The 27133-nt window shown below is 42.8% G+C and overlaps 2 protein-coding genes across 2 annotated transcripts; both read right to left on the bottom strand.

Annotated features, from left to right (window-relative positions):
• Positions 1-1605: 1605 nt before the first annotated feature.
• Positions 1606-3908, bottom strand: LOC135103315 (uncharacterized). The gene is made up of 3 exons (XM_064009342.1): positions 3776-3908; positions 3416-3565; positions 1606-2043 (listed from the first exon to the last, which is right to left on the bottom strand). Exons 2-3 carry the CDS (start codon positions 3563-3565, stop codon positions 1765-1767), a joined length of 429 nt encoding a protein of 142 aa, XP_063865412.1. The 5' UTR covers positions 3776-3908; the 3' UTR covers positions 1606-1764.
• A 3277-nt stretch (positions 3909-7185) lies between these two features.
• On the bottom strand, positions 7186-8394 carry LOC135103757 (adhesive plaque matrix protein-like). Its single transcript, XM_064010454.1, has 3 exons — positions 8261-8394; positions 7929-8074; positions 7186-7628 (listed from the first exon to the last, which is right to left on the bottom strand). The coding sequence occupies exons 2-3, from the start codon at positions 8067-8069 to the stop codon at positions 7350-7352; spliced, it is 420 nt and encodes a 139-aa protein (XP_063866524.1). The 5' UTR covers positions 8070-8074; positions 8261-8394; the 3' UTR covers positions 7186-7349.
• Positions 8395-27133: the final 18739 nt, after the last annotated feature.

The raw sequence follows: 27133 nt of genomic DNA, 5'->3' as shown, positions 1-27133 counted from the left end.
AAGTAGAGGTCACAGTTTACACCTACACAGTGAAAAGTACTGCATGAGGATACGCACAGGTCACATACACACCTGGACAAAAAATACAGGTTGTAGTAAAAGTGTGTGTCGATACTCAGGAGTCGCATTTCACACCTGAATGATAGGTAGACGTCACAATCCATACATGGGTAATGAAAAAGTACTAGGACGTGCAGATGTCACCTTCACGCCTGGACAAGGATGGGGGTGATGTGCAGACGACAGGTGTAGGTAGGTCATGCTTCACCACCGCGACAAGATCTCTCAAGGCCGAGGAGAGGGAGAAGAAAGCGCCGAATCTTTCATCCAAAGCAAAGAAAAACAGAACAGGAACAGCTTTTTCTTGCTGCCACTTTTTGATCAGCGGGACTCATTTCAGATGGACTCGACCAACCTCCGCTCGCCACTCGCCAGCTTTTACCTCCCTTGCTTCTCTTCTCACACATCCAGCCGCTGCCTTCCACTCATTCAGATTTCAATAAGCCTTCTTCTTCTTCCTCTAATACATCCAGTAGCTGCCTTCCCCTCATCCAGATATCACCAAGTCTTTATACATAACCTTTATGCAACTATACTCAGTCGTTGTCCACGCTATTCAATGAAGGGAATGATCTCTTCTTTTCTTCCCCTTTTCGCCATTTCTCGAGAGTCAGGGGTTGGCATCACGTAAGAGTCTGTTCCAGTTGTTTCTTTCACTTACACCTTCCTGTGTGACTCCCATCCTTTGCAGGCCAAGCGCTATTCCATCCCTCCATCTCCACTCTTTGTCTTGAGTTTTAATTCGTCGCAATATCTGGGTCATATAGCGCCGTCCCTGTGGAGTCTAGACACCCGTTGATACGCCCCGAAGAGGTGAGCGTCTGGAGTGCACCAAGGACGAGCAGTCACATACCAAACCGCCTCTTTCTTGTTGGTTGTGCCTGCTCGCCGCGCCGTCAGGAACAGGTTCAAGCCCTCAAAACCGGTAAATTAACTCATCCTAAAGGATCCCGTCTGTAAACACTGTGAGAAGTAATTGAATATTCTCTGCTTCCTATCTCGTTCTGAGTTCGCCAGTCATGCATTGGACGCCGCATTCCGTGACTTTTTTGCCTCAACGAGAAGATCCAGGCCAGTGACTCGTCCAGTGCTTGCCTGCCTGCATTTTTTGGGCTCTGAAGGGGGTCAGTCACTCAGAAACTCCTCACTGTGCAGTTTATGAGCGGCGGTTTGCATTTCTTGATTAAAGCAGATATTTTCGACAGATGAGATATGGTTTTAGTGTTAACTTCACAGGAGTAAGTCATGTATCATTCGAGAAAGTGGGATTCCATGAGTGGCCAGAGGGTCTGTCCAGTGTATATCTCCAGGGCTCTTCTGGAAATCTGGAAATCACCTCATAGGATGTTCTAATTTCCTGACTTGTTTTCGTGTAAAAAATAAATAGAAACAAATAAATGAAATAATAAAACAAATAAAAATAAAATAATAATGTTTCTGGCGATTTTTTTTTTATCTCAAACTTCTTGAGAGCAACAATCTGATTTAGAAATTCCGACACCTCTCATGACCGGGAGACACCAGGTAACAAGTAACAAGCACAGGTTTTCATACAAGTATTTATTATTAGTTAAACAAAAAACAGAAAACGATAACTGGCCGAAGAGGGTAAGAATGCACGGCTGGGCGGGGAACAACTATTTCCACGCACCACCACAGCACGGGGCCTCACCAGCTGCGCCCCGCCCCGCCCCGCCTCGCCCCTCAGTAAGGGGTGTACGGGGACTTGGGGCAGACCGTCTTGTAAGTCTCCTGAGTCTTGGTCACCGTGTAGTACTGCGGCACGTACTCCGTCTGGTACTTGGTCTCGTACTTGACTTCCGTTTTGGTGACGTACACGTTGTGCTTGGTGTACAGAGTGGTGTACACGTACTCCGGCACGTACTCGGTCTGGTACTGCGGCTCGTACTTGGTGATGTACTCCGTGTGGTAGATGGGGGCAGGCACGTACTTCTCGTTGTAGTGAGTCTTGTACACGGGGAACTGTGAGGGGAGGACCACGCTAAGGGCTCGGTGGAGGAGGCGGCACTAATCAGTCTCAAGAGAATAAGTGTCAGTAACCAGGATGTCTCTAAACAGAACTCTATATTGGCTGAGGAGAGGAAATGCCAGTAACTAGAATGAGATTAAACAGAGCAACACTATACACTATGGATGGGAAGTGTCAGTAACCAGGATGTGACTAACCACGACACTGTACAGGCTTATGTAGACTTATGTAGACTTACAAGAGGATATGTCAGCAACCAGATTATGCAAGACAGAACATCACTGTACGTAGGTTCATAAGAGGCAATGTCACTAACCAGGATGCGACTAAACAGAACACTATATAGGCTTAAAAAAAATGAGGCGTCTCCCAGAACACTACAGGCTCAGATGAGACTAAACATAACACTATATAAGCTCAGAAGAAGAAGCACTAGTCCCGAGGAGAATGTGGCTAAACAGTCTCTTCACCGCTATGACAACTAAGGGCAGCACAAAGCAAGGCCAGTGATACAGTGACCCAGTGACTCACTCTTTTTCTCTTCTTCTTCGGGGGCCTTCCGCACAATGAAAATAATAGAAAGGTCACTGCCGGAGCAAGGTAGTGTTGGATAAGGCTCAGTGATTCACCCCAAGAAGTATTTTAATGGAAAAAGAATAAAAAGAAAAAGAAAAGTTACAAGTCATTACGATTATGTCGGAATTCAAGATGTGCGAGTTAGAGCAAGATTTTTTTTCTTTCTTTTTTTTTTAGTCTTTGGTAATCACGGCGGAAGAATCGAAAACCACAAGTGGCAAAGCAGGAAACGAAGGCAAGAGGCGTAAGTGGATGACCTTGTGCAGGTGAGACTACTGGGGAAACCTTCCTGATAGACCCTCTTTTTTTTCTCCAGTTCAGGCGTGCATCAGGTATGCCAATCATGGAAACAGTGTGGCGATTAAAGTTAGGCAGTAAGTGAACTTCAGCTGTAATCAATTGATATTTAGCCTTGAAATACAACTTGTTCGACCTTCCTTCAGTTCTCAGTTTGCCATGAACTGTGAAAACGATGAGCAGAACTGTGACTTTTAAAAGGAGGTTCATGACGTCAGGCTTCCCATTCTCCAGTTTTGGTTAATCCTTTTGGTCCTTTCCTTCAGGGACTGGCACCTCATTTAAAAAAGTGTACATTTGCACGCCATTTAATCACAACGCAATACAATATTATATGTTTGTAAATCCTAACGGATTTCAGTATTCTATGATTCATAATCTCAGTGAGCCTTTTTTATTTTAGGTTTTGCAGACCTAAGCAAGTATCCCTCTTACATAAAAAAAAAAAAAGCTTATAAATAATAGACATGTTGCCCCGGTACACTAACTGACCTTCTTGAGCACCGTCTTGTAGTGCGGCACGTGGCTGACGTGAGTGTGGCACCGCGGGCGACCCTTCAGGAAGCCCGGCTCGCCACTCACCACCGCCGCCAGCACTACCACCACAACCGCCGCCACCATGGTCACGCCGCGGGACACCATCTGAAGGGGAGAGATTTGTGGGGTCCTTGTACAGTTTGAAGTATGTCAGTTAGGAAGGCTACTCAAATATGTGCTGGTGAGTGGTCCTATGGTTCTATGTCAATCTTTCCTGAATGCGAGTGTTTCAGGGCCATTACCGCGACTGTACAATATTTAAATCAGGTCCTAGCATCTGAGTGCATGCTAAACACTGCAGTATTAGTTGGTTACCTTGAGGGATGTTTCTTGAGCGAGTCTCGGCTGGTCTCTGGCGGTGGTGTGGGCGATGCACAGTTTATAAGGCCGTGACTCTCACCACACCTGCCCGACACACCTCCGCCACCACGCCGCGGGTGCTCGGCCGGCCAACACTTGCCTTTCAATTTAATTAGGTGACTCGAGCACTACACTTCCGCAAACATCTGAACGTTGTATAATACATTCCGTTTTACCAACACTGAAGCAAGTAGGAGTATATTCACTGGGTATTCATATACATGTATATACATATGTATTCGTGATATGTATGAATCATATCGCGCCTCATGACGAGTGAAAGGCGGCAGCAGGAAAAGGAAATCTTCAGCAAACAGCGTCACGCTCCTCACACAGACGGCGGGCGGTGGGCGGCGGGGTGGCTACTGCCCGCCACACATGCCAAGAGACCCAGAGCCCCGCGCTGAACAATATCCAGCGAGCGTCCCCTGCCAGGCTGTGTGTACTTTGGCTCCCTGACAGCACCACGCAGGCCTTCCTTTGGTGATATTCTTTTTCTCAAATCAATCAATTTTTACAAATATTGATTATAACTCTTTCGTTTACTCACAAGTCTATGTAATCACGCTCCTTTCAGCACGTATGACAGTTACCATTCACAGTCAATAAACTGGATACAAATAAACAAAATGAAGTGTGGATTACTATTTTTTGGTAGTGTTTCGGTTTACGTTGTGAGTTTGGGGTTCTTATCTCGAAAAGTTTGTGGTGCTTTCCCAGTGATGTTCATCAATACCCCGCAAGGAACGATTCTGCACTAAACAGTACAGAATTTTATGCCATTTAATCTCAGCACAATACAAAATTTCGTCCCTTAATTCTAACGTATTACAGGATTCCACGGCTCATAATCATTCAGAAACAAATAAAAAAAATAACAAAAGAGGGTAGAATCTCATGCCACTTGACTCTAGAACAATGCAGGATTTTGTGACTATTAAACCTAACGTATCACAGGATTTCATGGTTCATAATCCCAGAGAAGTACAGGATTTTATGAGTTTTAATTAATATGGAAGGGGATTTCACGACCCATAATCCTTAAACAACAGAAGATTTCACGACACAATCCTAAAGCAATGGAAGATTTCACGCCTTGTAATCCTGAAGCAATAGAAGATTTCAGTCCATAATCCTTAAACAATAGAAGATTTCACAACCTTTATAATCCTTAAGCAATAGAAGGTTTGACGACATACAGTCCTTAAACAAAAGAAGATTTCACGACACAGTTCCTGAGCAATAAGGCATTTCGTTCCAGAATTACTGTTCCTTATCGCTCAGTCAAACATTATGTAGCACATCCACACTCTGCCGGTTTGCTGGCTGCCTTCCCTCCCTTCCTGGCTCCCTTCACGCGGCTCTTCATGCTTTCCCTCATGCTCTCCATTCTCCTCTCAATCATGTAGCCAACAGTGTCTTCTTGGTTCAATGACTATTTATTCACACACTATTTTTCTTTAAGGTGCTCGCCAGTTATCAGTAGTTTCCATTCCATAGTTCCGTTGTTCTCTTATTTTTCTTCAGATCGTGAGTGTTTCTGGAAGCGACCGTGGATGATTAAGAATACTTCCGTTGACGAATCACAGTATAGTGGCGCCAAACTACTAAATTGTGAACTTTGTGTGGTATTCTTTTTTTTTTTTTTATCTGACGAGAAAAAAAAACTTATAATCTTTGAGTCTTTTTAAGGCAATGCTCGTCAGTTTCACCTCGTTACCATCAATGTGCCTAGCTACCTATTGAAAAGTCGTGTCCCTGTAGATTCCTCTGTCCTCTGCAACACATGTCCAACTGTATACCCATGACCAGCTGCCCTCACCGTTTCATCCATACACTCCTCTCATCCCATACACTTACACATGCAGATCTTTGTCTTGAGTATATCAGGCTCTCAGTAACCAACATCACACATGAGCAGCGGCTAGGAAATCCATTGCAGTAAGGAAGCACCTGCCACGCCCTCGCCTGGATGGATGACTCGCCTCTCGCCAAACGTCACGGTTTCCTCAGAGTCAAGAGGTTGTTTGTTCCAGTTTTCTGCCAATTAGTTTTTTTTTCTTTTTTCTTTCCTCGCTTCTCTCTCTTCTCTGTTCGTTAGTCAAACATCGGCATCAACACCTTTCACTTTCATTGGAATTCCTGTAGTTTATTGCCTCTTGCACACTTTCTTGCTATACATACATACATACATACATACATACATACATATATACATACATACACACATGCATACATACATACATACATAAACATTTAAACGTTCATTAGTGGCTAAGAAAATACAATACATTCAAGCTTAGGTTTTACACATTAAGGCCAGCCGCTATCTAAGCAAGACCTTTTGAGGAAAATTACATACATACATATCATATACATACACAGATACATACATAGCGCAAACATACATACGTGCATATTATATTTGCTCTAGTAACTAAATCCTTCAAGACATAATAAAGTTAAACAAAAACGAGATAAAGAGCATCACGATACCTCATACAATAAAATCCAGAGCTACTTATATTGACAATTGACAAACACTTACCTGCTGATGATACCACGCTCCGTCACTTCACCTCAGTAACCAGTGGCGTCTCTTCTGACCAAAAATAAGACAACATGCACCAGAACGTTTCAGCAACTCCAACACTCATTTTCATGCTGGTGGCCTCTCAGAATTATACTTTAAACTTGCACCAAACCAGTTTTAGTAAGCCAGATGAGAGGTCACAGCGGCTCAAAGTTTGAAAAGCAAACGAGAGAGCTGAGAACATTTCAAGAGGGAGGTTTCAAGACACTTCTCGTAAATCGGGGTATTCTTTTTCGACAATTTTCTTTTGGGATGCACCTTCAGTGGGTTTATTTATTTATTTTTGCCGTCGATAACAATTACAAAGGCAGAGTGGCTACGAGCACAACCCTTCACGCACTGGGCAGATAACAGACGGAAGTGAAGAGCAACAGATGTGGCGATGAAATACAGAGGACTGCCAGCCTGGGAGTCGCAAAAGGAAGCCAAGGAGACGAAGAAGACTGTTGCAGTGTTGTAGTGATGAAATAAATAACTCTTACTGAACTGGGAGTAAATAGATGTAACAAAAGGTTGAAGGAAAGGCTTTGTATTGCTTGGATGTTATTGATGAGGATGCTGATGCTGATAACGAATGAAGAATGGAAAATAATTCACATTCCTTGTTAATTTTCAACACCTCTACTTCCATTTTTTCATCCAAAACAAGGCGTCCACCTCATCTGAACCACCCCTCTCCCTCGTAAACATGGCGTCCACCTAACCTAACCTCCCAGCCCCTTCGAAACCCTTCACAAACCCAGACAACACAAGGAGCATTCACACCACCACAGGTTTTCACTTATATATTTATTGGGCAAACATAAAACAGACAAAACAAAGACTGGCCGGGAGAGGAAAAGTGTTGAGGTGAGACGGCGGGGCAGCGGCCACTACCACCCAGGAACAGACGGGCCTTGCTGAGCCTCGCTACCTTCGCTACCCTCCCTCCTTCCCTCAGTACGGGTTGTAGGGAGTCTTCGGGCATACCGTCTTGTAGGAGTGCTCAGTCTTCACCACTGTCTTGTACTGCGGCACATACTTGGTCTCGTACTTGGTCTGGTACTGCACGTCGTACTTGGTGATGTACTCCACGTCTGTGTTGTAAACGGACTTGGTCACGTACTTGGGCACGTACTTGGTCTGGTACTGCGGCTGGTACTGCGTCTTGTACACGGTCTGGTGGATGGGGGAGGGCACCACCTTCTCCTTGTAGACTGTATGGTAGACTGGTATCTGGAACAACGTATTAGTCAGTGAATGGGTAAATGTAACGTTTGACTATGACAGTATTCCACAAGACTTTCCTATCAGATCAGACAGGGTAAATGTAGAGCTTCCTGTACTGAGACATGACTAAAGGAATGAAACCAAGGGGAGAGATGAGCGTCAACAAGACTTTTCTATCATATCAAACTGGGTAGAGTGTAGAGCATTCTATAAGACAAGAATAAAGGAATGAAGGAGAGAGGTGAGGGCCAGCAGGAGAGGCACCACAGAGGCATTGCAGAGTACCACCATGGAGCCATTACCGACCTTGTTGACCACTGTCTTGTAGTAGGGGACGTAGCGCACGTGTGGGCGGCACCGTCCCTTAATCTTGAAGCCTGGCTCAGCGGTCACAGCGACCACCACCACCAGCACCGCCACAGCAACACTCACGCAGCGGGACACCATCTTCTCTGGAACCAATGGGTATAAAAGTTAGAGCACATACCATGCTGGGAAACGAGAGTATTTTGATGATCTACTGCTGCTTATTATTCTTAACAAGCTATTCAATATAGGATTTGTTTTGACTACAGTTGATATTAATTTATATCATTAAGAGAGGCAAGGGAAGCAGTGAGTTGTTAGCAGCTGGTTACCTTGAGGGATGTTTCTTGAGCGAGTCTCGGCTGGTCTCTGGCGGTGGTGTGGGCGATGCACAGTTTATAAGGCCGTGACTCTCACCACACCTGCCCGACACACCTCCGCTGCCACGCCGCGGGTGCTCAGCCGGCCAACACTCCCCTTTCTACTGAATATGGTGTACTTGCATAACGATTCCTCCGTAAATATTTGGTCATTACACTTCCTTACTTTTACCGGCGGGAAAAGGAAGAAATTGCTAGTTTGGTATCGTGTCCACGTGTCTCTAAGTTTCAAGGTGAAATGTATGTTATTTCTGCATCACTCACTATATTCTACAGTCTATGGCAATCTCTTCTGTATAATTTTCACCGCATATGATGATGAGTGAAAGTGGTAATCAGTAAAGAAGGATTTTTTCAGCCATCGTCATGCTCTTCCCTCGTGGTGGCGCAGCAGCACAGGGTGGTGGTGGAGCATTCAGATGCAGGAAGAAGCGGAAGTCAGCTGGTGGAGTGAAGTGTCTTGTGCTGTGCTGCATCACCAACGAAGGGGTGGACAAACTTTACCGAAGGCTTTCATTATCGTCAATATAATAATAATGATGATTATAATAATAATAATAATAATAATAATAATAATAATAATAATAATAATAATATTATTATTATTATTATTATTATTATTATTATTACTATTATCATAATTTTAATTATTATTATTATTATTATTATTATTATTATTATTATTATTATTATTATTATTATTATAATTATTATTATCGTCATTATATTACTACTTCAGCTACTACCACTACTATTGCTGCTGCTACTACTACTACTACTACTACTACTACTACTACTACTACTACTACTACTACTACTACTATTGCTGCTGCTGCTACTACTACTACTATTACTACTACTACTACTACTACTAGTACTACTGTTCTTGTTGTAGTTGCAGTTGTTGCTGTTTTATTCTATACACATCTTATTACCATTACCATTATTGTTATTACTGCACTTATCGTTAATAATAATAATAATAATATTAACAATAACAATAATAATAATAATAATAATAATAATAATAATAATAATAATAATAATAATAATAACAATCTTCTCATTACTATAAATCATTAGTATCAACAAAGCAAGAGAAATCAGCAGCAGCAGCACCACCACCACCACCACCACCACCACCACCACCACCAGCTGGCCGCCTGCCCCAAGCACGCCACACCTGCAGCGTGGCGCCAGTCACTCCGCGGCCACACAGCTTCACCTTAACTAAACACTCGTGGCGATACATTAAATTCCACAACAGCCTTCCCTGCAGCGACCCACTTCCCGCAGAGAGGCATGTTCTGCTTGACCTCGGCATGCATCAGTCAGTGCTAGAGCAATGGAGATCACAATAATTCCCACGTAGAAATCAAGAGAGAGTGAGAAAAAACACAAAAAAACAACAGTGAATTAGTTTGTGGTAATAAGTATGTATGTACGTGTACTTTAGGGGCTGACACCTTTGTGGGCCTTTTTTCTTTTTCTGTTTCTTCTTTTTTCTAAGCCACATACTCTTATGTAAAAAACGAAAAAAGACGAAAAAAAAAAACAATCTTACAAGTATTACTCCAGTTTCTTCAGTAATTATCTACATGGTGCATAGAAGCATACTTTACTTGATCCTAAGATGTATTAGTTAGTGCAATAATTATCATGTAAATTCTCGAGTGCAAAACAAAACGGTCTCTCTTCATTCGTGACGGTGTGTTTGTGTGCTCTCTTAGATGATTCTCTCCTTCACTCATCCAGGTCGTGGATAAGAGCATACTGTAATTGGCATTATAATGAACAAGTTCGTATTAGAAATGTTATGTAAAATTCAAGGAGCTTCAGAAGACAGTCTTCTTTCAAGTGGCAAAACTATAGTCCAACATGGGAAAAAATCCAAACACCTGAAGTTTCTGATAAGATTAAGAAGAAGAAGAAGAAGAAAAAAAGAGAAAATTACGCATTGCTCGACACTTATTACTTGACGCGCCACTTACGAAACTTCATAAAATAAAATATAATAAAATAAATAGAATTCCAAGAAAGGGGCAAGACAGAGTAGCCCTCCTACACCACAAGTCCCTCATGATTTTATTTGGGTCTTGTCAAGGTAATTTGTCACGTCTTCTAGTAAAGGTAACTGTCTTCCACGCCCTGGTGTCCTTCCCTCTACAGTAGCGGCACTTCTCCCCCCTCCCACACACCACCACCACCACCAAAAGCCCCGTCACGCCTCAGAGCTCATTAAAGAGGAGGGCGCCGGTTGGTAACGGCTCAGTTGCTTTACATTGCTGAGAGGGAGCGATGCTGATGAACAAGCGCCGGCGGGAAAGAAAAAGAAATAAAAACATTCTTAAAATTACTGATAAAACTCTGGAACTGCCTGCCTGCTGCTGTGTTTCCCCCTGCCTATGACATGAACGCTTTCAAGAGGCAGGTTTCATGACACTTTCCCTAATAATTCTAGATAACCGTCTTCTCTGTTTTATTTGGGGGGGGGGGACTGGCACCTTCAATGACTTTTTTCTATTTTCTCTTTAGCTTTACTGTTGTCTGTGTGTGTGTATGTGAGGGGAAGGGTGTCTGTGTATACCGCCACACACACACACACACACACACACACACCCATGCCCGTCATTAGCGTAGCCTCCAGCATCTGGTCAGTCAACAGTCCTCCTTTACCACCTCTCCTCCTGCGCCCCTTCGCCCCTTTTCCTCTCCCTGACGCAGCACCTCCACGTGTGTCGGCTACTGGACATCAGGCGCTAATTGAACCATCTGTTCCAGTAACGCCCTTACATTTGTCTACTCAGTTTGCGATTACCTCCAGGTCGCTTCTTAATGGAAGCTGAAAGGGAGTGTTTGGGCAGGGGTATCATCTTCCCCGTCTTTGTTTATCAGCATCAGGATTCAGGTGAGAGAGAGAGAGAGAGAGAGAGAGAGAGAGAGAGAGAGAGAGAGAGGAGAGAGAGAGAGAGAGAGAGAGAGAGAGAGAGAGAGAGAGAGAGAGAGAGAGAGAGAGAGAGAGAGAGAGAGAGAGAGAGAGAGAGAGAGAGAGAGAGAGAGAGAGAGAGAGAGAGAGAGAGAGAGAGAGAGAGAGAGAGAGAGGGGGGGAGGGAGAGAGAAACGGACACGGGCAAACTTCAGCCAGCTACCCAGTACAGGCCTCTGTTCCACAAGGGTCAGTCCTGGGACCCACGCTGTGGAACGTCTACCTGAATGACATCCTGCAGGGCACCCCCGCACTGTGCCTACACTGACGACTGTACTATTTCTCGAACCTACTCGAGAAAAGTACAGGACGTGATAGCCTCCGTCAACAGACAGCTGGGCGACGTGGTTGCCTGGTGAGAGAGGTGGCAAGTCAAGTTTGCCCCCGACAAAACCCAGGCCATGGTAATGTCACGTGCCGGAGAGGACGCGGTCCAGCTGCGTGGCAGGCTGAGGCTCAGGGAAGACGTCATTCCTCTACAGGATAGCATTGACATCCTCGGCATGGAGATTGACTCTCGGCTGCGCTTTGACAAGCACCTCGAGAAGGTGGCCCGAAATGCCTCCCTGAAGGTGACACTGCTGCGCCGAGTGAAACACCTCCTCTCCCCTGATGACCTGCTGACCCTGTACAAGGCCCAAGTCAGACCTGTCATGGAATACGCCCCCTCACCTGGATGTCAAGCGCCCGCTGTCACCTCAGCCTGCTGGATAAGGCACAGAGGTGGGTGGAACGCCTTATCCATGGAGGTGACCAGCAGATGCCCCTCCAGCAACCATGGCAACAGCGGCAACAGCGGCAACAGCGGCAACAGCGGAAGCAGCGAACGCAGCAGACTTGTGCAGCAGCCCCAGCGTGGGACAGCTTGGAGCACCGCCCTGACGGTGCTACACAAGGCGCAGGTCCAGCACGTGCCGCACCTGGCGGATCTGAGGGCCACCTGGAGGAGGTCTGAGCGATGCACGAGGACGGTGCTGAGCAACAACTCCCTCTTGGAGGTCCCAAGGTACTGCTATACCACCCACCAGCGTGCCATCACTGCCGTAACGGTCAGGCTGTGAAATGCCTTCACCACTGCTGTGGACATCAGGCAAGTGTTCACTCAGCAGGCGAAGGTTGTCGCCCACAGGTGGCTGCAGCAGTATCCACCTTGACATCGTTGTTTATAGTGTATATTGTGTAGTGTATAGTCTATAGTATGCATTATTTATATATTCTCCTTCCTATATGTATAAATGTGGGCAGTAGCTAATAAATGTCCCCTTCCCAATTATGTCTGTACACATTGTAAATATTTTTAAATAAAAGAGAGAGAGAGAGAGAGAGAGAGAGAGAGAGAGAGAGAGAGAGAGAGAGAGAGAGAGAGAGAGAGAGAGAGAGAGAGAGAGAGAGAGAGAGAGAGAGAGAGAGAGAGAGAGAGAGAGAGAGAGAGAGAGAGAGAGAGAGAGAGAGAGAGAGAGAGAGAGAGAGAGAGAGAGAGAGAGAGAGAGAGAGAGAGAGAGAGAGAGAGAGAGAGAGAGAGAGAGAGAGAGAGAGAGAGAATATGAGAGAATGAGAGAGAGAGAGAGAGAGAGAGAGAGAGAGAGAGAGAGAGAGAGAGAGAGAGAGAGAGAGAGAGAGAGAGAGAGAGAGAGAGAGAGAGAGAGAGAGAGAGAGAGAGAGAGAGAGAGAGAGAGAGAGACTTGTTAAATACCTTATAACTCACTCTCTCTCTCTCTCTCTCTCTCTCTCAAACTTGAAAAATTTAGGTTTAAGAAAGAGACAGGAAGAAATTGGTTCTCAAATAGAGTAGCAGGTGAGTGGAATGGACTCAGTAATCATGTTGTTTGTGCTAAGACATTAGGGAGCTTTAAGAGAAGATTAGACGGGTTTATAGATGGAGATAGTAGGTGGAAATAGGTAGGTATATTTCATACAAGGAATGCCACGTGTAAGCCTGGTGGCTTCTTGCAATATTTCTTATATTCTAATGTTCTCTCTCTCTCTCTCTCTCTCTCTCTCTCTCTCTCTCTCTCTCTCTCTCTCTCTCTCTCTCTTTCTCTCTCTCTTTCTTTTCACATCCAGCCTCCACTGACGTCAATGTCTCCTCATTTTCGGGATTCGTGTGTGTTTCTTTGTTGTTTTATCTTTACTATTCTTTTATTTTGTATCACATAAGAAAGGAAAGGTCTGACGAAGAAGGGAGAGAAGGAGTAAAAAAAAAAAAAAAACTGTTGGAGAGGTGGGTGAAGTAGGATCACAGTTTTCTCTCTCATTAAATCTTTACCTGTGTGGTACATGCGGCGCGTCGTTCCAATTGCTCAGGGAGAAAATGGAAGCCGTGTGTTTGTGTGCTGAGGGAACACAGATATTGGTCAAGCAAAACACTGTTCTTTTACTTTCTCTTTACCGCGCCATACCACACCAACGCCACTTTCCCTGTACTGCACCGAGACCACTTCCCCTGCACCACACCACTTTCCCTACCACAGCAAATCAAGTTAACATTACATCATCCACCATGCCATACCACACCAGCACAGCCTCCCTCCATCACACCACACCACCGGATGAACATTACAACCTCTGCCACATCCCACCAACACCACATCGCAGCTCTTTCCACCACGCCACAACGCAACACAAGGTCATGCATCATACTGCACCATAAACAGAATATCCTCCAATCCTTTACGATGCACACATCCTTGCAATATTTAACTTCCTTCACATTCATCTCTACTACTGAATATATCACCATAACACTTCAATCTGATCCTTATCTTAACACAATCAATAGCTTTTTTTTTTTTTTTTTTTTTATGTAAGAGGGCCGCTGGTAAAGGGCAACAAAAAATTGAATGAAAAAAGCCCACTTAAATGCCAGTGAATTATTTTTCTCTCGTTTTAACAGAATCATGAGACGGAGAAGTACCAGCAAGTTGGAAAGCCTCTCAGACAACAATGATCCCCAAGAAAACAAAATCCATAGCTATGACACACACACTTCTTACAAAATATTTACGACAGCACCAGTGAAAGACAAAATACAAGAACATCTAAAAGAAGGTGATGCCATAAATGAAACATAAAATGGCTAAACAGAAAAGGAATGTATGGAGAATAATTGTAAGTTACTTAAATACTGTACCGAAAACTCTTACAACATACGATGGCCCATGTACGAGTATGTTATAACTATAGACTTCTCAAAGGCCTATGACTCTGTGGACAGAAAGGCACTGTTGAAGGTGGTGATGAATTATAAGATCCATGTCAACATACTAGATTTGATGAAGGAAATATACATACACCAACGACAACATAAATATTATCATGAAGGAGAGCAAACAAGCAAATATGCAAATCAGCAGTGGAATCAGACAAGGATACACAACCTCGACAACGCTCAACGGCATTCTACAGAAACCGGAGAAAACAGGAGGACATAACGATAGAGAAGTAAATCTATATATGAGTATATAGATCTATATATGAGGTCTCTATTTTTTGCAGATGGCGGGCTGCTACTGGCCAAAACAGAGGAGGAAATGGTAAGAATGATGCAGGTATTGAAAGAAAAGGAGAAGACAACGGACTGATGATAAGCACAGGAAAAAGTATGATACTAATATACCACCAAAGAAATAAACTGGAGAATATAAGAGGAATAGAACTGAAAGAAGAAATAAGATACCTGAGCATAACAGTAACAGATAAGGACTGTCTTAAGAAAAACAAGGAAAATGTTATAGAAAGAGCAAGAATAATAGCGAATATGAAATGCCCTACAATAAAAGAAAGTTGTAACAAGCTCCTTGTTAGAAAAAAAAAAAAAAAAAAACTTATTGGAAAAGTGTGGTGCTGCTGTCATTGCTACATGAAGCAAGCATATTAGGTTACGCCAACATGAAGATAACGAAACTTCAAAATACTGAAAGTGCAATATATAAAACACTATCAGGAGCACCAAGCTATGCCCAAGTGTCACGGGGGTGGGGGAGGTTCTTCTTTTGGTTTAGTTATTAAAGTTCTTTTGATATTAAAGTTCAGTTTTGATTTATTATCATTATTATTAAGTTGGATGGTAATTATGTTATGTTTAGTTAATTTTGTGTGTGTGTCTTTCAATTTTAGTTTGTTGGTTGTTGAAATTAGGAATCTGTCACCAGCCACGGTTTTGTGCCTAACATATATCTTTGTGTGTTATGGTGGCGCTGTTCTTATTAAGTAGCCGGGGTTCTATAAGGCACTGAAAAATCCCATGACAAAGAAATAAATTTATATTTTATCTAAGTAATCTATATGAAAAAACAAAGGCTTTATATTATTCTTTTCTGAATACACAATGGTTTACTTAGTAAAGTTTCCTGTTACCTTGGAGTTGTGGGTCTCTTATACTAGGAAATATGACAAATGCCTTAAATCAGTTCATGAGGAAATTTTTAAGTGAATGATTTACAAAAGTTATTTATTTATTTATTTATTTTTTATGTAGGAGGGACACTGGCCAAGGGCAACAAAAATCCAACAGAAAAATGCCCACTGAAATGCCAGTCCCATAAAAGGGTCCAAAGCGGTAGTCAAAAATTGAAGGATAAGTGTCTTGAAACCTCCCTCTTGAAGGAATTCAAGTTATAGGAAGGTGGAAATGCAGAAGCAGACAGGGAGTTCCAGAGTTTACCAGAGAAAGGGATGAATGATTGAGAATACTGGTTAACTCTTGCGTTAGAGAGGTGGACAGAATAGGGGTGAGAGGAAGAAGAAAGTCTTGTGCAGCGAGGCCGCGGGAGGAGGGGAGTCATGCAGTTAGCAAGATCAGAAGAGCAGTTAGCATGAAAATAGCGGTGAAAGACAGCTAGAGTTGCAACATTGCAGCGATGAGAGAGAGGCTGAAGACAGTCAGTTAGAGGAGAGGAGATGATGAGACGAAAAGCTTTTGATTCCACCCTGTCTAGAAGAGCAGTATGAGTGGAACCCCCCCCCCCCCCCCACATGTGAAGCATACTCCATACATAGACGGATAAGACCCTTGTACAGAGTTAGCAACTGGGGGGGTGAGAAAAACTGGCGGAGACGTCTAAGAACACCTAACCTCATAGAAGCTGTTTTAGCTTGAGATGAGATGTGAAGTTTCCAGTTCAGATTATAAGTAAAGGACAGACCGAAGATGTTTAGTGTAGAAGAGGGGGACAGTTGAGTGTCACTGAAGAAGAGGGGATAGTTGTCTGGAAGGTTGTGTCGAGTTGATAGATGGAGGAATTAAGTTTTTGAGACATTGAACAATACCAAGTTTGCTCTTCCCCAATCAGAAATTTTAGAAAGATCAGAAGTCAAGCGTTCTGTGGCTTCCCTGCGTGAAATGTTTACTTCCTGAAGGCTTGGACGTCTATGAAAAGACATGGAAAAGTGCAGGGTGGTATCATCAGCGTAGGAGTGGATAGGACAAGAAGTTTGGTTTAGAAGATCATTAATGAATAATAAGAAGAGAGTGGGTGACAGGACAGAACCCTGAGGAACACCACTGATAGATTTAGAAGAACAGTGACAATCTACCACAGCAGCAATAGAACGGTCAGAAAAGAAACTTGAGATAAAGTTACAGAGAGAAGGATAGAAACCGTAGGAGGGTAGTTTGGAAATCAAAGCTTTGTGCCAGACTCTATCAAAAGCTTTTGATATATCCAAGGCAACCGCAAGTTTCACCAAAATCTCTAAAAGAGGATGACCAAGATTCAGTAAGGAAAGCCAGAAGATCACCAGTAGAGCGGCCTTGACGGAACCCATACTGGCGATCAGATAGAAGGTTGTGAAGTGATAGATGTTCAAGAATCTTCTTGTTGAGGATAGATTCAAAAACTTTAGATAGGCAGGAAATTAAAGCAATAGGACGGTAGTTTGAGGGATTAGAACGGTCACCCTTTTTAGGAACAGGCTGAATGTAGGCAAACTTCTAGTAAGAAGGAAAGGTAGATGTTGACAGACAGAGCTGAAAGAGATTGACTAAGCAAGGTGCAAGCACGGAAGCACAGTTTCGGAGAACAATAGGAGGGACCCCATCAGGTCCATAAGCCTTCTGAGGGTTTAGGCCAGCGAGATCATGGAAAACATCATTGCGAAGAATTTCAATAGGTAGCATGAAGTAGTCAGAGGGTGGAGGAGAGGGAGGAACAAGCCCAGAATCGTCCAAGATAGAGCTTTTAGCAAAAGTTTGAGCGAAGAGTTCAGCTTTAGAAATAGGTGTGATAGCAGTGGTGCCATCTGGTTGAAATAAAGGAGGGAAAGAAGAAAACGCAAAGTTATTGGAGATATTTTTGGCTAGATGCCAGAAGTCACGAGGGGAGTTAGATCGTGAAAGGTTTTGACACTTTCTGTTAATGAAGGAGTTTTGGCTAGTTGGAAAACAGACTTGACATGGTTCCGGGCAGAAATATAAAGTGCATGAGATTCTGGTGATGGAAGGCTTAAGTACCTTTTGTGGGCCACCTCTTTATCATGTATAGCACGAGAACAAGCTGTGTTAAACCAAGGTTTGGAAGGTTCAGGTCGAGAAAACGAGTGAGGAATGTACGCCTCCATGCCAGACACTATCACCTCTGTTATGCGCTCAGCACACAAAGACGGGTCTCTGACACGGAAGCAGTATTCATTCCAAGGAAAATCAGCAAAATACTTCCTCAGGTCCCCCCAACTAATAGAGGCAAAACGCCAGAGACACCTTCGCTTAGGGGGATCCTGAGGAGGGATTGGAGCGATAGGACAAGATACAGAGTTGAGATTGTGATCGGAGGAGCCCAACGGAGAAGAAAGGGTGACAGCATAAGCAGAAGGATTATAGGTCAGGAAAAGGTCAAGAATGTTGGGCGTATCTCCAAGACGGTCAGGAATACGAGTAGGGTGTTGCACCAATTGCTCTAGGTCATGGAGGATAGCAAAATTGTAGGCTAGTTCACCAGGATGGTCAGTGAAGCGAGAGGAAAGCCAAAGCTGGTGGTGAACATTGAAGTCTCCAAGAATGGAGATCTCTGCAAAAGGGAAGGGGGTCAGAATGTGCTCCACTTTGGAAGTTAAGTAGTCAAAGAATTTCTTATAGTCAGAGGAGTTAGGTGAGAGGTATACAGCACAGATAAATTTAGTTTGAGAGTGACTCTGTAGTCGTAGCCAGATGGTGGAAAACTCGGAAGATTCAAGAGCGTGGGCACGAGAGCAGGTTAAGTCATTGCGCACATAAACGCAGCATCCAGCTTTGGATCGAAAATGAGGATAAAGAAAGTAGGAGGGAACAGAAAAGGGGCTACTGTCAGTTGCCTCAGACACCTGAGTTTCAGTGAGGAAAAGAAGATGAGGTTTAGAAGAGGAGAGGTGGTGTTCTACAGATTGAAAATTAGATCTTAGACCGCGAATGTTGCAGAAATTAACGAAGAAAAAGTTGAGGGGAGTGTCAAGACAGTTAAGGTCGTCGACAGAAAGGCAGTCCGACCTGGGGACATTTATGGTCCCCAGATGGGGACTCCGATGCTGGTGTAGGAGTCGCCATGATAATTTTGAAATTTTTGAGTGAAGGGTGTGTGTGTGTGTTATTAGGTGCTTGTGGTTTTGTATGGAGGAAGAGAGTTGTCTTTAGAGCGCAGGCTGTGACTGCCCCCTTGTGTTGTGAGACACAAAGGGAAACGTTCAGTGAGGTCACAGCTGGGTTTAATGATAAGTTCACAGCACCCCCTGAACAGTGCTTTAGACCTCACTGGGAGTAATTATCGTTTCGGCAGGTGTCTACTGCCTCCTCCTGAGAGTGTGGCCAGAAGTTAATCCTAAACCAGAGTTACATTAATTTTCGATGTTGATCATCTTAAGTTCAGTGTTGGTGTTACATCAAAATGTTTTGTGTGTCATTGGTGTGATGACTAATGCATTATCAGAAGAAAATTTTACTTACGTATCTATCCTGAGTTTAGGTTTACATCCTGAAGTTATTTCGCCTAAAACTAAATGGAATTTATATGTTATTCTCTCTGTCAGCCAAGCAGTCTGTCAGCCACTGAGTCTTGTGGTCTACCGCCAGGCCTTATGTAAACCGCCTCACATTACAAACTAGTTCCTTTTTTTTCAATGTCCCTAAAACTTTATAGCTCTTCTCTGCTCTCAAATTGTTCTTGAACATCTTAGCTAACAGTCCCGCATACTGCCGGACCCTAGCACTCTCCATTAATTAAAAAGTTTAGATCTTAAATAGTATTCTCAGAATTTCTCCATAACTACATAGAGTTACCATTTCCTACAAGTTTCCACTTAATCTATAGCATCTTGTGATTGAGTTTTTTTTTTTTTTTTTTATGACTCGTTTAACAAAAGCTGGAATCGTTGTTTTTTTTTCTTTTCTTCGGTCCTCACATGTTACTGGCGTCTGCTGGGATGATGCATTTTTCCGCGCTAAGCCAAGGTCTCAATTCAAATAAATAAATAAATAAATGAATGAATAAATAAATAGATAGATAAAAAAAAAAAAAAAAAAAAAAAAAAAATATATATATATATATATATATATATATATATATATATATATATATATATATATATATATATATATATATATATATATATATATATATATATATATATATATATATATATAATTTGTCAATTTCTTGATTACAGTTTCATTTAATATCCTTCTCTTAAGTTCTTACTGATCTCAAAAATATATACAAAGTTTTATTTTATGAATAAAAAACAAATATTTACTTAAAAAGCGTTATCGTTCCTTCAGGATGATCTGACTAAATAATTTGACGTGATCACTACTTAATGATGTTATTTTCTATTTTAATTATTTTTTTTACTTTCTTTTCCAAGACACAAGTGTGTACGTACGTACAGCACTGATGCCTTAGACATATCCAAAGGTCTGGCACAAAGCTTTGATTTCCAAAATACCCTCCTACGGCTTCTATCCTTCTCTAGAGTCTGGCACAAAGCCTTGATTTCCAAACTACCCTCCTACGGCTTCTATCCTTCTCTCTGTAACTTCATCTCAAGTTTCCTTTCTGACCGTTTTATTGCTGCTGTGGTAGACGGTCACTGTTCTTCTTCTAAATCTATTAACAGTGGTGTTCCTCAGGGTTCTGTCCTGCCACCCACTCTCCCCCTATTATTCATCAATGATCTACACCAAACTTGTCCTATCCACTCCTACGCTGGTGATACCACCATGCACTTTTCTACGTCTTTTTGTAGAAGTCCAACCCTTCAGGAAGTAAACAGTTCACGCTGGGAAGCCACAGGACACCTGATTTCTCTAAAATCTTTGATTGAGGCAGAGCAAACTTCGTATTGTTCAATGCCTCAAAAACTCAATTCCTCCATCTATCAATTCGACACAACCTTCCAGACAACTATCCACTCTTCTTTAATGACACTCAACTGTCCCTCTCTCCTACAGTGAACATCATCGGTCTGTCTTTTACTTATAATCTAAACTGGAAACTTCACGTCTCATCTCTACCTAAAACAGCTGCTAACTCTATATAGGGGCTCTAACCGTCCATGTATTGAGTATGCTTCACATGTCTGGGAGGGTTCCACTCATACCGCTCTTCTAGACAGGGTGGAATCAAAAGCTTTTCGTCTCATCAACTTCTCTTCTCTAACTGACTGTCTTCAGCCCCTCTCTCACCGCCGCAATGTTGCATCTCTTGCTATTTTCATGCTAACTGCTCTTCTGATCTTGCTAACTGCATGCCTCCCCTCCTCCCGCGGACTCGCTGCACAAGACTTTCTTTCTCTCACCTCTATTCTGTTCATCTCTCTAATGCAAGAGTTAACCAGTATTCTCAATCATTCATCTGTTTCTTTGGTAAATTCTTGAACTCCCTGCCTGTTCCTGTATTACCACCTTCCTATGACTTGAATTCCTTCAAGACACTTATCCTTCAATTTTTGACTACCGCTTTGAGCCCTATTCGGGGATCGGCATCTCAGTGGGCCTTTTTAATTTTTTATTGGATTTTTGATGCCCTTGGCCGGTGTCCCTCCTACATAGAAAAAAGAAAAAAATATCTCTGGTGATTTCTCGCATGTGTCATTGGCAACATTGACTTTTACACAATATAGCTTTTTTTTTTTTTTTTTTTTTTATAGTAAGAGACGATATTTGGCACAGTTTTAGCTTTTTCCCACCTGGAAGCCCCGCTTTTCAACCAAGTGCCCAACTTGTATGAGGTAAGAGGAGAAAAAATAGGAAATAGGGTCGCGTGATTCTTCTTAATAATTACCTTCTTTTGTTATATGTACCACTCCTACTACATGAGGGAGAAAAAAAAAAAAAAGAAAAGAAAGTTAGAATTATGAATCTCAACTTCCAGTGTGTGTGTGTGTGTGTGTGTGTGTGTGTGTGTGTGTGTGTGTGTGTGTGTGTGTGTGTGTGTGTGTGTGTGCGTGCGTGCGTGCGTGCGTGCGTGCGTGTGTGTGTGTGTGTGTGTGTGTGTGTGTGTGTGTGTGTGTGTGTGTGTGTGTGTGTGTGTGTGTGCGTGCGTGCGTGCGTGCGTGTGTGTGTGTGTGTGTGTGTGTGTGTGTGTGTGTGTGTGTGTGTGTGTGTGTGTGTGTGTGTGTGTGTGCGTGTGCGCGTGTGTGTGTGTGTGCGTGTGCGTGTGTGTATGTGCGTGTGTGTGTGTGTGTGTGTGTGTGTGTGTGTGTGTTACCCTCATCTTCACAGTCATGCGCCTTGTTTACATAACACAGTGTAGCTTGTCATCCTTTACGGTCACCCTCGTGAGAGCCAACACATTTCCTGCATGTTTGCGTGTTTCCTTCGAGGTGCTTTCCCCGCCAGTCATTATTAGCATCAAAGTAACACAACCTGCGGCGTGGGCGTGGTACTTTCAAAACTCCAGCGAAAATGCACCGAGGGGAAACGGGAATGTAGAAAAAGTATATATATATATATATATATATATATATATATATATATATATATATATATATATATATATATATATATATATATATATATATATACATATATATATATATATATATATATATATATATATATATATATATATATATATATATATATATATATATATATATATATATATACATATATATATATATATATATTTATTTATTTATTTATTTATTTATTCATTTATTTATGTAAGAGAGTCACTGGCTAAGGGAAACAAAACCGGAAGAAGAAAAATAAATAAAATAAACACACTTTGGCTCCAGACCCAAAAGAGACGTCAAGAGAATTATCGAAAATTGAAGAATAAGTGTCTTGAAATCTCTCTTTTGTAAAGAGCTCAAGTCGTAGGAAGGAGGAAATACAGAAGCAGGCAGGGAGTTCTAGAATTTACCGGGGAGAGTAATGAATGATTTTTTTTTTTTTTTTTTTTTTTTTTTTTGTAGGAAGGATACTGGCCAAGGGCAACAAAAATCTAATAAAAAAAATGCCCACTGAAATGCCAGTCCCTAAAAGGGTCAAAGCAGTGGTCAAAAATTGGTGGATAAGTGTCTTGAAACCTCCCTCTTGAAGGAATTCAAGTCATAGGAAGGTGGAAATACAGAAGCAGGCAAGGAGTTCCAGAGTTTACCAGAGAAAGGGATGAATGATTGAGAATACTGGTTAACTCTTGCGTTAGAGAGGTGGACAGAATAGGAGTGAGAGAAAGAAGAAAGTCTTGTGCAGCGAGGCCGCGGAAGGAGGGGAGGCATGCAGTTAGCAAGATCAGAAGAGCAGTTAGCATGAAAATAGCGGTAGAAGACAGCTAGAGATGCAACATTGCGGCGGTGAGAGAGAGGCTGAAGACAGTCAGTTAGAGGAGAGGAGTTGATGAGACGAAAAGCTTTTGATTCCACCCTGTCTAGAACAGCAGTATGAGTGGAACCCCCCCAGACATGTGAAGCATACTCCATACATGGACGGATAAGGCCCTTGTACAGAGTTAGCAGCTGCGGGGGGTGAGAAAAACTGGCGGAGACGTCTCAGAACACCTAACTTCATGGAAGCTGTTTTAGCTAGAGATGAGATGTGAAGTTTCCAGTTCAGATTATAAGTAAAGGACAGACCGAGGATGTTCAGTGTAGAAGAGGGGGATAGTTGAGTGTCATTGAAGAAGAGGGGATAGTTGTCTGGAAGATTGTGTCGAGTTGATAGATGGAGGAATTGAGTTTTTGAGGCATTGAACAATACCAAGTTTGCTCTGCCCCAATCAGAAATTTTAGAAAGATCAGAAGTCAGGCGTTCTGTGGCTTCCCTGCGTGATATGTTTACCTCCTGAAGGGTTGGACGTCTATGAAAAGACGTGGAAAAGTGCAGGGTGGTATCATCAGCATAGGAGTGGATAGGACAAGAAGTTTGTTTTAGAAGATCATTAATGAATAATAAGAAGAGAGTGGGTGACAGGACAGAACCCTGAGGAACACCACTGTTAATAGATTTAGGAGAAGAACAATGACCGTCTACCACAGCAGCAATAGAACGGTCAGAAAGGAAACTTGAGATGAAGTTACAGAGAGAAGGATAGAAACCGTAGGAGGGTAGTTTGGAAATCAAAGCTTTGTGCCAGACTCTATCAAAGGCTTTTGATATGTCCAAGGCAACAGCAAAAGTTTCACCAAAGTCTCTAAAAGAGGATGACCAAGACTCAGTAAGGAAAGCCAGAAGATCACCAGTCGAGCGGCCTTGACGGAACCCATACTGGCGATCAGATAGAAGGTTGTGAAGTGATAGATGTTTAAGAATCTTCCTGTTGAGGATAGATTCAAAAACTTTAGATAAGCAGGAAATTAAAGCAATAGGACGGTAGTTTGAGGGATTAGAGCGGTCACCCTTTTTAGGAACAGGTTGAATGTAGGCAAACTTCCAGCAAGAAGGAAAGGTAGATGTTGACAGACAGAGCTGAAAGAGTTTGACTAGGCAAGGTGCAAGCACGGAGGCACAGTTTCGGAGAACAATAGGAGGGACCCCATCAGGTCCATAAGCCTTCTGAGGGTTTAGGCCAGCGAGGGCATGGAAAACATCATTACGAAGAATTTTAATACGAGGCATGAAGTAGTCAGAGGGTGGAGGAGAGGGAGGAACAAGCCCAGAATCGTCCAAGGTAGAGTTTTTAGCAAAGGTTTGAGCAAAGAGTTCAGCTTTAGAAATAGATGTGATAGCAGTGGTGCCATCTGGTTGAAGTAGAGGAGGGAAAGAAGAAGAAGCAAAGTTATTGGAGATATTTTTGGCTAGATGCCAGAAATCACGAGGGGAGTTAGATCTTGAAAGGTTTTGACATTTTCTGTTAATGAAGGAGTTTTTGGCTAGTTGGAGAACAGACTTGGCATGGTTCCGGGCAGAAATATAAAGTGCATGAGATTCTGGTGAAGGAAGGCTTAAGTACCTTTTGTGGGCCACCTCTCTATCATGTATAGCACGAGAACAAGCTGTGTTAAACCAAGGTTTAGAAGGTTTAGGACGAGAAAAAGAGTGAGGAATGTACGCCTCCATGCCAGACACTATCACCTCTGTTATGCGCTCAGCACACAAAGACGGGTCTCTGACACGGAAGCAGTAGTCATTCCAAGGAAAATCAGCAAAATACCGCCTCAGGTCCCCCCAACTAGCAGAGGCAAAACGCCAGAGGCACCTTCGCTTAGGGGGATCCTGAGGAGGGATTGGAGTGATAGGACAAGATAAAGATATGAGATTGTGATCGGAGGAGCCCAACGGAGAAGAAAGGGTGACAGCATAAGCAGAAGGATTAGAGGTCAGGAAAAGGTCAAGAATGTTGGGCGTATCTCCAAGACGGTCAGGAATACGAGTAGGGTGTTGCACCAATTGCTCTAGGTCATGGAGGATAGCAAAGTTGTAGGCTAGTTCACCAGGATGGTCAGTGAAGGGAGAGGAAAGCCAAAGCTGGTGGTGAACATTGAAGTCTCCAAGAATGGAGATCTCTGCAAAAGGGAAGAGGGTCAGAATGTGCTCCACTTTGGAAGTTAAGTAGTCAAAGAATTTCTTATAGTCAGAGGAGTTAGGAGAGAGGTATACAGCACAGATAAATTTAGTATGAGAATGACTCTGTAGTCGTAGCCAGATGGTGGAAAACTCGGAAGATTCAAGAGCGTGGGCACGAGAGCAGGTTAAGTCATTGCGCACATAAACGCAGCATCCAGCTCTGGATCGAAAATGAGGATAGAGAAAGTAGGAGGGAACAGAAAAGGGGCTACTGTCAGTTGCCTCAGACACCTGAGTTTCGGTGAGGAAAAGAAAATGAGGTTTAGAAGAGGAGAGGTGGTGTTCTACAGATTGAAAATTAGATCTTAGACCGCGAATGTTGCAGAAGTTAATGAAGAAAAAGTTGAGGGGGGGTGTCAAGACACTTAGGGTCGTCGACGGAAAGGCAGTCCGACCTGGGGACATTTATGGTCCCCTCCCCAGATGGGGACTCCGAGGCTGGTGTAGGAGTCGCCATGATTTTAAAATTTTTGGAGTGAAGGGTGTGTGTGTTATTAGGTGCTTGTAGTTTTGTGTGGAGGAAGAGAGTTGTCTTTAGAGGGCAGGCTGTGACTACCCCCTTGTGTTGTGAGACACAAAGGGAAACGTTCAGTGAGGTCACAGCTGGGTTTAATGATAAGTTCACAGCACCCCCTGAACAGTGCTTTAGACCTCACTGGGAGTAATTATCGTTTCGGCAGGTGTCTACTGCCTCCTGGTTAAGTCTTGCATTAGAGACGTGGACAAGATAGGGATGAGAGTATATATATATATATATATATATATATATATATATATATATATATATATATATATATATATATATATATATATATATATATATTCCCTTACCTTATCGGGAAAAAGGATGAGAAACAAAACACTGAGAGGACTGAACATATCAAGAATAAACAAAAAGATACTAATAAAGAGAGAGAGAGAGAGAGAGAGAGAGAGAGAGAGAGAGAGAGAGAGAGAGAGAGAGAGAGAGAGAGAGAGAAGAGAGAGAGAGAGAGAGAGAGAGAGAGAGAGAGAGAGAGAGAGAGAGAGAGAGAGAGAGAGAGAGAGAGAGAGAGAGAGAGAGAGAATACTTCAGTCAGTGCATATGTATGTCTATTTCACATGAATGTAAGCTAGGGTTGATTAGGTTAGGTAATTATTGATTATGGCACTCTGTGTGCCACGCTACAATCGTCACTTATATATATTTTTTTTTTATTAGAATAAGGAGAACAATGAACAAAACATTCTTTGACAAAAATGAAATGCAAGTTTTCTTTATTATCAATTTTACGAGGATTGGGTAAAAAAGTAGTCATTGACAGACCTCGATAAACCCTTCCCTACATGACGCACTATTCATACATTGAATTAAAAAGTATGAGAGTTATGTTGCAATCACTAAGACCATCTATTTTATCTATCTTTATTTTTCTATCTTTTCCTTTTCAGGAGACTATGTGTAAGTCCTCATGAAGATGTTTCAAGACAGTACACGTTTACACAAAAGTATCATTAAGCCACAATGATGTTTACTGACCCACCCCTAATTTTGAAAACAAAATGGGCAAATACCGCAACTTTACAAACCTCAGCAGGGCCCCGCGGCCCAGAGGGCAGAGTGATGTACTTTGGAGTTTTTCGTGAGGGACGCCTGGGTTCAATTCTCACTCAGAACTTACAATAAACCTCAAAGGGCATCCTCTCCATCGCCACGTGTGCCTAAAAAACACACAATGTGGTGATGGAGCTTCGTCACCACTATAGGTGACGAAGCTGCCCATGGGAGGTGAGAGAGGGACGCCTCCCTCCTCCCAGTCCTTGTCCCTTCCGGACAGGGACACCAGACAGCGCCAGCTGCTGCAGCGAGCCTACATTTAGACAC

This window comes from Scylla paramamosain, chromosome 9 (genome assembly GCF_035594125.1).
Source record: "Scylla paramamosain isolate STU-SP2022 chromosome 9, ASM3559412v1, whole genome shotgun sequence".
In the NCBI taxonomy this organism is placed as follows: domain Eukaryota; kingdom Metazoa; phylum Arthropoda; class Malacostraca; order Decapoda; family Portunidae; genus Scylla; species Scylla paramamosain.
This window is presented reverse-complemented; position numbering and strand designations above follow the sequence as displayed.

Bases quoted from the DNA above. Each gene is read 5' to 3' on its own strand.
- LOC135103315 (XM_064009342.1), bottom strand. From the start codon at position 3,565: ATGGTGTCCCGCGGCGTGACCATGGTGGCGGCGGTTGTGGTGGTAGTG. The intron at 2,044-3,415 runs GTCAGTTAGTGT...CTCCCCTCACAG, and splicing joins ACAAGACGGTGCTCAAGAAG to TTCCCCGTGTACAAGACTCA.
- LOC135103757 (XM_064010454.1), bottom strand. From the start codon at position 8,069: ATGGTGTCCCGCTGCGTGAGTGTTGCTGTGGCGGTGCTGGTGGTGGTG. The intron at 7,629-7,928 runs GTCGGTAATGGC...ACGTTGTTCCAG, and splicing joins ACAAGACAGTGGTCAACAAG to ATACCAGTCTACCATACAGT.